Below are 10518 nucleotides of genomic sequence, written 5' to 3'. Positions count from 1 at the left end.
AGCGTTCACACCATCATTTTTCTTTTTGTCATTGCGTACTAAGAACCCTGTAGAACCGCCATCCTGTTACAAATGACTCGAAATTTTGTGTCAGTATCTCCCGGTCTACTAGGAAACCGATGTCAATTTAATAACAAAAGTGATAATAAGTGTGTTATAACTTTTAATTAATCATTATTTAGGAATTTTATATAAGAAGACGGTTTGTGATAATTAATAACATTAATCAAACTACTTTCAATAATATTTTATACTATGTAGACATTTAACATCTTAAAACTATCAAATAAAATCCAAAGAAAAAATTTATTAATTACGTTGACGAAAGAGGGATAAGCAAAACCAATAATTAATGTAAAAAATTTTATGATCCTCGGAAAAGCCTATATAGATAAAATAAATATTTTGTTGATATCTTCTAAAATAGTCTAAAGGCCATGTTCTAATACAATTCGTTTCTATTTTTCTAGGTATGAATGGAACTGCCGTAGAACTAGACAATGAAATAAAGGGTCCCATTAAAGTTCTTGTGAAAAAAGGCTGGCGTAACCATTGCTTCAACCAATTTGTTAGTGATCTCATATCTGTTAATCGCACCCTTCCAGATTATAGGGATGAATGGTAATATTTATTATAGTTTAGTTAAGGGGTAAAATTGATATGATCGTCCTCTTTTCTTTTGGTGATGAATTTTGAATTTATTTTTATTTTAAATTTCATCAAATCATCGCTGCAGTTAAGTGAAACAATCAGAAGAGCAGAGTTTCAGAAATATAATATTATAATGTTATCTTTATTTAAATTTCTGAGCTGATGCTTACCTACCAACTTTGCTGATTGCTTTGATGCATATAATTATATTATAACTAGTTAGATACATTTAGATTAATATTTTTTCGATTTAAACCGATCGAATACGGAAATATTCAATTATGAAATTGTTTTCCATTTTTGTATCAGGGTAAATAAACATTTACAAGGAAAATTATTCTCATTCAATACAAAAGGTTTAGACCCTTTTATATTTTTCCCGCAACGTCCTTAACCAATTTGCCAATTTTCCGAATCTTTATTCCAGGTGTAAACATAGAAATTATTCCAAGAATTTGCCTGAGGTCTCTGTAGTAATTTGTTTTTATAACGAGGCGTGGTCGGTACTTCTACGAACCATTGAATCAGTACTTCATAGGTCACCGCCCGATCTGTTGAAAGAAATAATTCTTATTGACGATTTCTCATCTATGCGTAAGTGGGCTCTCCAAATCTGTTACCTTTGAAGAATTCTAATTTGATTTAGTCGCGTATAAATGATTGAATTTTTTGTAGTTTCTTTGAAAAAGTTGACTTGATGAAGCAATTATTGAGTTTCAGTCTTTCTATTGTTACTGGCGTTAATAGATATAATTGTGCTTCTACCTATATTTTTTATACGTGTCATAGTCACTAATAGTAAATTATTTATTTATTTTATTTTATTATTAACATTATATTTTGGTTAATACATTTGGTTGATACCTGTATAATAAATTGATAAATAATGTATCTTTAATATAATCGTTCTTTAGGGCATTTGAACGAAGATCTAGAAAACTACGTGCGGACGAAACCAAAAGTGGTGTTAATAAGAGCGATCCATAGAAAAGGATTGATTAGAGCCCGAATTATGGGAGCTAAGTACGCATCGGGGACGGTCGTGGTTTTTCTAGACAGTCATTGTGAATGCACTAAAGGTAGGTCTGCAATTAAAAGACGTTTTAAGATATAATTTGTAAATTATTGGGCCAGCGTTATGAATAGCAACTTTCTTCCAGTAATTGAATTCAAAACATTTTTCAGAAAAAGGGCTTAACGTTATAAAAGAGTTTCGTTACATTTAACATATTGCACGCCTCATAAGCGAAGCGTTGAGGTGGGTACTACTGTCACTTCGCGCAAAACATCTGATTTTTCAAACTTAAAATGTCTTTATGTATCATACATTGCACTTGTAAGATAATACATACACACACATATTAAGAAAAAACACTATTTTTAACATTCATGATATTTTTGATGTCATTTTTGTTATTTAAACTAGTTAAAAAACAGTTTAAAAAAGTTCTGTCTTGGACGTCCGTGTGTCTGTATGTGCGGAGGATTTTCTTGTTAACACGATAGCGACCGAAATACTTTACTAATCGAGTCTTTTTTTTTCTCTTACGCTTGAGTATGCTCAGGAATAGAACCCTTTCATTTTTCAGGGTCTGATTCGATGTGGTTTAATTGTTATTAAATAAACAAAAATAATAATTAATAAATAATTATAAAAAAAAATTATGAGTCGTGCACTTTTGGATTTTCCAAACTATCTTTATTTTTCTACGCCCAAAATGAGTGGTCAGTGATGTGATAGAAACACTGAGTACATAATCAATGTACATAAGTAAACATATTTAAGAGAATATTTTTTCAGTTATTATTTCACCTGACCTAATACTAATGTACCATTTTATAACGCCAGAACTAATACGTATTTGCTTGTTTCAGGCTGGCTAGAACCGTTATTAGAACAGATAAACAACGATCCTAAAACTGTTGTCAGCCCAGTAGTTGATCATATAGATGTATCTACATTCCAATACATACCACAAACAACAGAACATCTTCAAATAGGAGGCTTCGAATGGGATCTCAAATTCATTTGGAGGCCAATACCAAAGAATATTCTAGAAACTCGTACTGAAAAAGCTGCGCCAATAAAAACGCCTACGATCTCTGGAGGCCTTTTTGCGATACATAAACAGTTTTTTAAACATTTGGGCTATTACGATTCTAATTTTGATATTTGGGGAGGGGAGAATTTAGAGTTATCGTTCAAAACGTGGATGTGTGGTGGTTCCTTGGAAATAGTTCCATGTTCGCATGTAGGACATGTTTTCAGGAGATCGTTTCCGTACAAGCACGTTAAGAAATCGTTGATGAAGAATTCGCTTAGATTGGCCGAGGTAGATATGAATAAATTATATAAATATAAAAAAATAAGATGATAATCTTTTAATTTAATAAACAAGTATTAGATACATCACCTTAATTCGTTAAGTCTACAATTTAATCCGAGAAAATAGTCATTTATTTAAACAATGTTCAGGTTACTTTGCTATAGTTTTGTTATATTCCATTTTAATAGCAAATAATTCGAATCCTCACCGTACTCATTCACAATTACATTCTCTGTCACGTAGGTGTGGCTAGATGATTATGCAAAATACTATTATCAAAGGATCGGGGATATAAGAGAGAATTTCGGTGATGTAACAAAGCGAAGGAAATTGCGAGAAAAATTGAAATGTAAATCTTTTGAATGGTACTTGCATAATGTATACCCGGACATGAAATTACCCGATGAAAATGTGGCTTACGGGCAGGTATGTTAGTATTAATACTTTATATTTTAATCAACTGATGGCCCGATGCGATTTCATTTTTACTGCATGATGCAGATATACATTAAATATTAAGTCGATGCATTACGCATCCGTTTTACTAATAGAATTTTCTCGTCTGGTGAAAATGTTTTGGTTGGTATCTTTTTTTTTATTAAAATGATACGTATGCAACACTCATTGGTATACGGATAAATATTATAACATTTTAAAAGCTACCTTATTTCTTTGGTGACCGCCTCCTTGGTACAGTGGTTGACGCGTGAGCGTAGAACCGAGGGGTCCTGGGTTCGATTCCCGGTGGAGACGAAGAAAAAAAAATGTCTCGGTCTGGCAGGACACAGAAGGCTGATCCTGACCTACTTGTCCCTAAAGAAAATCGATCAGTGAAACAGATGTATGAATAATGCATCTGCCCCTTACCCCACTAGGGGACACGGGACTTCACACTTTTATTTCTTTGGTAAAGTACAAAGGGCAGATATTAATTGCATTTCTCCGTATGCTATTATTAAAAACGTTGTTCAGTCAAAGCAATAAACCTACATACAATTATAAATTCATAAAGAATAGAAATTACAATACAATTTCTTAGCATTAATTTAACTTATTTTAAATTATACTATTTTCCACGAACGTTCTATCTTATGAGTTCCAAGGACGAATAACATTTATTTTATTGCATTCATAAAATATTTAGCGGTGTGCTTTGAATTACCACTTCGTGTGATTTAGATTTACAATATGGGCGAATATCCTGCGTGTCTCGACGTTATATCATCGACTCTGAATATTCAAGGGGCTGTGAGTGTACAACCGTGTCACTTTGAAGGAGGGAATCAAGTGAGTATGGATATGTTTCGATGGCTGACAGATAACGCAAAATGATTTCGTACTTTATTGTTTACTTTGAGTATATTTCTTGAAATTCATAATAGAAAACAAAAATTTTAAGAATTTACTTCTCTGTACTAACTCTTAATGTTAATTGAAATTCATTCTATGTTATAATTGAATATACCTACATCCTTTCGAATCAACAGTGTGCAACATCAATTAGAAACTATAAATACCTAGTAGATAATAATTAGCATTTAGCATATTTGAGTTGATTTTTGATATTTCTATAATACATAGATATTGGTTTCAGTTCTGGGTCTATACAAAATATGGGAGAATAGAACATGATGATATGTGTTTAGACTATATATTTGGATTTATCACCATGGTTTTATGTGATGAAAAAATGCTTTCCCAAGTATGGTTATATGATTCTAAGGTAAGTAAATGATAGGTATATATCATATTATGTAGTTTTGTTTAGTTTTTATGTAAAATATGAACTAATAAATAAAATTACACACGGAAAACGCAAGGCACTTTCACTTCATAATAATAATATATTATTTTACAAACTAAAAGCTTCTTGGTGTTTCTCACAGCAATATATTTGTTTGGAAATATAACCTTAGTGCAGCTTCCAGTACCTATGATATTAATTTTAAGTTCCAATACTATACTTTTAATATTTTCTTTTCTTATGTTTTTGTAAGATTTTCCCATGTCGAAGATGTTATGTTTATTTAATTTGAATTAGAATCGAATTTTACGTTATATTTGAAAGAGGAGTATTAGTAGTACTCTTTCAAAATAAATATTTTTTTTTTAATAGAAGCACTACTTCACAAGTTATTATGAAAACAAAAAATGTTAAAATATATATTCATTACTTACTAGAGCAATATTGTTTGTATGTATTAATAAAAGGTTGAGTATAGTTATTTCACAATAATATTTTAACAATAATTATTGTGAAATAGAAATACGGAAAATAATGCATGTGCGAAAATAATAAAATCACGCCTCAGTAATCGATGTGTTAATAATTCACTATATTTTTTATTTATTTGATTCCATTCGAAGAATAAACTTCAACGGACTGAAATGATTCTCCGAAAACATTTCATTTCCTGGGCTTTTTAATTTACGAAATTTCCTTATAATTTCAGATAAAATCAATAAAACACAATAAAACAAAGCTGTGCCTTACTATAATTGTTACTGGTAAAAATAATTTAATTTTAGAGTTGAAGAAATGTGCCAATTTGACAAATCAAGAATGGATCATGGATAATTTTAAAGAACAAAGACTTTTGCCTGAATTACGAAGTTCAACTAAATAAGCCATCAAATAAAACATAACCTTGATATTGTTGTTTTAATCATACAGTTTTGTATTTTTTTACTAGATAAATATTAATATTGATAAACAATATGTTTTTGTTTTATTTATATGCTAATAATCCAAATGTATACGTTCAGAAATCCATACCAATTTAAATTCAATATATCCTATCCTAGCCCTCAATTAAGCAGCCTGTATATTATGTTCCTGTCTATAAACTGTCTTACGAAAAATATTAATTGAATACACGTATCTTCCATTATTTGTTGTCATATTTACATACATACATTTTATTAAAGTTTCGTAATATATGATACGGTTCCTTTGGTCTTTATCTTAAACATAAATCTCTTTTCATGGGTTATTCTGAGATGGGTGAAATATTTGTTGTTTAAACGTAGCATAACGGTCCCGTTTTTCGTACAAAACCACAGGAAGCCAGTCCACTCGTGACCACATTATTGCGGTTCTACTAAAGGCTTTGTATGAAATTTATTTATCTTCATTCAAAATGTCATATTTCCCTGGAAAAACATGAGCTCGAAAACGAAAAGCTTAATACGGTAATTTCCCTGAACCAAAAATGCCATCCATATTTCTCTTTTCAGTATTTAGTATTTTGTGTTACTAGTATTAAATCTGGCAGAAATCATTTACAGTAATAAGACCCTCTGTACATGTTATTACTTGTATAACTCTAAGTTTCTAATCCTGTATTTAATTTGCAATAAATAATTTTTCATTTATTCATTCATTAAATCTTATATTTATCTAACAAAACTTTTCAAATAATAGACGTCTATTTTCTGTCTATACAAGACAACAAAGGAACGTACACTATGACCGAAACAAATATCAAGATTTGACCTCAATTGGAAGTACACCCCATGGGGCAATTACACTTAATGATCCCCGAAGCTTTTATTCTGGGTTTATTTTTACTTTGTTTGTGGATGTTGACGAAATTTCTAGGCAATTGTAATTAAATTTTGCGATTTAACATTATATATTTTATTGACTTAGGCCAGGCAAATAGCTTGTTCAATCACGGATGTCCCGGGTTCATTTCCAATTAACATTGAAAGGATATTTTTTAAGGAAAGTAAGATTCTAATTCATCTTCTGTCTTTCCATGCTACCACCAAATTAAGGTAAATATGTCTCCGTTGTAGTATTTCTAATATTACTTCCAGCAGTTACTGCTGCGGCATTATAAAAATCACCCTTCTGCCTTAAGCAAACGTCAACGAAGTTTATGAAGGCTCTGAATTTGTTTTTATTGTCAGACTTTGTCAATAAATACAGTAATAACTGCTGTTGATATCCAGACCCTGCGTCCTGTAAGATCTGTGGAATTTACGTCGCTATACCCTCATTTTGAAATGACCATTTAACGTGTTTTAAACAAAAATTGTACCAACAGATAAGGGTAACGGTAATTACGACAGTAATTAGTCTAATTAATAAATAAGGCTTAGCCACGGCAGTTTTAACAATAAATTGGGATTATACAAAACGATGCGAAATTCTGCTAAAGTGTTAAAATCGCTAAAAATAAGAAAATGCGAGAAGTAAAACATCTCTTACAATAAATTATAGGATTAATTTAACAAAAATCCTCGGCTTAATTTAATTGAAACATAAAAAATATTACTTTAAACGAATCTTGAAGACTTTTTGTTTTATCTCAACTTGAGATGATCCTTAAAATGTGTGTAACTTTTTGGGTTAAAGAAACATTTTTATTATGATGAACTTGTGAAGGAGGATCAGTTATTCAGAATAAATTTTATATGAGTGTATTTTTAAGATTAAGATAAGCTACCTTCGTATAAAGGTAAATAAAAAAAAATAAAAATGAGATTTACATTTTACTTACTACTGTTTTTTACAAAATTGTAAGTATACGAATTTACTCCATGCATACCCTAATTAATCAAATTTCCTACAAGATACATTTTGAATCAAGAGAAATATAAATGCAATATTGTTAAAAATCAAAAGGAAAATTCCAAAACACGATTGCAACTTGATTAATTTTTTACGTTTTAATAGAATTTTCTTTATTGAAAAGTCTTCCAGGAGCCACATCGTTTGAAGTATTAGAATCTGCAAAGGAATGCAATTTGCAAGGTGTTCATAAAATTCTACATCGACGTCTTCATAGCTTTAAGATAACGACCGACTAAAGGAGGGAAAATATTTTATGCTTAGAGTAATAAAGGTAAAAAACGAGCTCGGAATACAATTTTACTGCAAATATTATCTGATACTATATCTCTACCCAGAGTATTGGAACGCATTGCTGTATGTTCAAGATTTTATTCATATGATGAAAATTTGGAAATATAATCTATATTAAAATTGATAAAGGGAACCAAGGATTTAACATTTTGTACATGATTCTTATTAAATGGAATTTCTCTTAAATTATGATCATGTTGGTATTCCTACTAAGAAGTTCCTAAATTTCCTCAGGCACACACTTATTATACGTTTAGAGTTCTTAAAATTGGCTGATTTAACTAGTTAGCAATAACATTAATATATATAATATAGTATAATATAGTATCAGGGTATTCCTCTCTCTGCCACAGCTAGCATCGGTATTCTTGGTCTCGAAATCTCGAGTAGCGTACAGTTCTCCTGTCATTTGGAAGGAAAGGCCAAATTGGCTTCACAGAAACTTGGTGTGCTCTGTCGAGCGGGGCAGTATTTCACGTCGCACCACCGCCTTATGCTTTATAAGGCGCAAGTTAGGCCGCACATGGAATACTGCTCCCACATCTGGGCCGGGGCACCTCAACAACACCTCCTTCCATTTGACCGTATTCAAAGGAGAGCAGTACGACTCGTTAACGAGCCAAGTCTTACCGATCGGCTTGATACTTTGGCGCTGCGAAGAGACGTCGCTTCACTGTGTGTTTTCTATCGCATCTACAATGGGGAGTGCTCTGAGGAGCTGTTTGGAACAATACCTGCCGCTGAGTTCCCTCACCGTACTGCACGCCACAAACTCAGATACCACCCACACCACCTTGACTCCTGGCGATCGACAACTGCGCGCTTCAAAAGAAGCTTCTTTCCGCGCACAACGAGTTTATGGAACGAACTTCCTCATGCGGTGTTTCCAAACGGTTACGACTTAGGGACCTTCAAGACCTTAAAGGCCGGCAACGCACTAACAATGTCCCCGGCATTGCTGGTGCCTATGGGCGACGCGGTGCACTTAACATCAGGTGACGCGTCTGCTCTGTTGCCTCCTCTTATATAAAAAAAAAAAAAAATAATAATAATCTTTAAATGGATTTGCTTTTTCATAATATACAGATACCAATTTACTTAAATTATGATAAAGTTACCATTTTCACTCAGAGATTTTTCAAATGAATAGTTATTTTCCGTTTATTGAAAGAGATGACTATCGCATTTCTGATAACCGCAAGGTAGCAAGGAGTATTCAAGCGATGCATTCAGTTGAGACTGGACTTTGCTATTTATCTGTAATGTTATTCATAAATTAACGAATGAAGAAACGAGCTAACGAAAAGAAACTTACATAAAATTTCACTGTGTGATGACTTATTATTATTTAAATAATAGTGTAAGGAAATCGACCTGTTTTATAAAAAGATTGGTTCTTGGAGCTTACATGAACATCCTATACGTATTTGTATGAATAGGAAAAAATATTTTAAAGTGTATCATTTGCACTTTCTATTGCGTCCTTGTTACTCCTATATAAAGAATTTTTATGTCTCTATTAGGTACTTACCTTCCTTTTCTAAGGCAAATTTGCAAGACGAGGTATCAACAAATTATGCCATGCGAATTTTTCCGGCATCGATAAATAAATTCCAAGCATCAAAAACAATCTTATTTAGAGTTTGCACACATTTACATAATGGGACGCATACAAGATGTATGGTGGATTTCACCACACACTGAACATATTGGAGAGGATGAGAAAAATTGCCTTAGCATCGCCTTCCGAAAATTGGACCCCTACACATACACACCACGATGACCCCTACGCAAACGGAATAAAGTCGAAATTCCTGTAAAATATTAAAAATTGAAAGCGTAAATTGCGTAGGACTTGACAAATATGTTATGGTTTTCGATATTTACGATGAAACTAGGCGATTTTCGTTTCAAATAAATAACACTGCAACATTTTGATTTCGTTATAAATTATTGAGAGTGATGTTTTAATCCTACACACGAATAAAACATTTAAACCTTTGTGATATCCGTTTTTAATCTTTTGTAACACATATTGTTTTTATCATAGGAAATTAAATAAAATTAGGTACAACAAAATATTATATCGTTATTATGTAAGCATATAATATTATGGAAGCGCAGAAACAATATTATCTATATCATTTTAAACCTACCGAAATAAAAAGCATTTTTGTTTCTGAACAAGGATGTCTAATTGTCTAATTCTACACACATTAATTAAGAATTTATAGCAACAATATTTGAAAGAAATAATGAACAATTGAACTTATTAAATAATACTTAATAGATGACATAAAGTTTTATAATAATCGTATAGGAGCTACCAACGTTGACAAGTGAGCATTTTAGTATAGTTGGTTCTTTGATATACTGTTCCTCTTGCTATTTCGGTTAGAGTCCGGGCTGTCTGGCTGGTCGCAGTGGTTGCGTTTTTTAGTGCGCATCTCTTCTGCTCAGGATAATTTCCTTAATTTAAAGTCATTTTTTAACGCGTAATTTTTAATATTTTACCTTTAGATAGATCCATTAGACATAATTTTTTTATTGCAAGACGTTTTTTTCGTTGTTAAATAGGCGCCAGACTCAATTTTTTATTTCGTTTTTATAAAAAATTCAAATTATTTTAGAATGTCTGTAAATTTCATATTATGTTCTTCAAACATA

The 10518-nt window shown here is 31.6% G+C and overlaps 1 protein-coding gene across 1 annotated transcript; it reads left to right on the top strand.

The window, feature by feature from the left end:
- Nucleotides 1-472: 472 nt before the first annotated feature.
- Nucleotides 473-5605, top strand: LOC149483351 (putative polypeptide N-acetylgalactosaminyltransferase 9). The gene is made up of 6 exons (XM_089702889.1): nucleotides 473-621; nucleotides 1079-1245; nucleotides 1566-1730; nucleotides 2527-2984; nucleotides 3222-3404; nucleotides 5432-5605. Exons 1-6 carry the CDS (start codon nucleotides 473-475, stop codon nucleotides 5603-5605), a joined length of 1296 nt encoding a protein of 431 aa, XP_089559015.1.
- Nucleotides 5606-10518: the final 4913 nt, after the last annotated feature.

The sequence above is a fragment of the Colias philodice genome, chromosome 13, assembly GCF_061535455.1.
Source record: "Colias philodice isolate Cphi_HAF_F1 chromosome 13, ilColPhil1 Martin Lab GWU primary, whole genome shotgun sequence".
In the NCBI taxonomy this organism is placed as follows: Eukaryota; Metazoa; Arthropoda; class Insecta; order Lepidoptera; family Pieridae; genus Colias; species Colias philodice.
The sequence above is the reverse complement of the archived record's forward strand: the minus strand, read 5'-3'. Positions and strand labels throughout refer to the sequence as shown.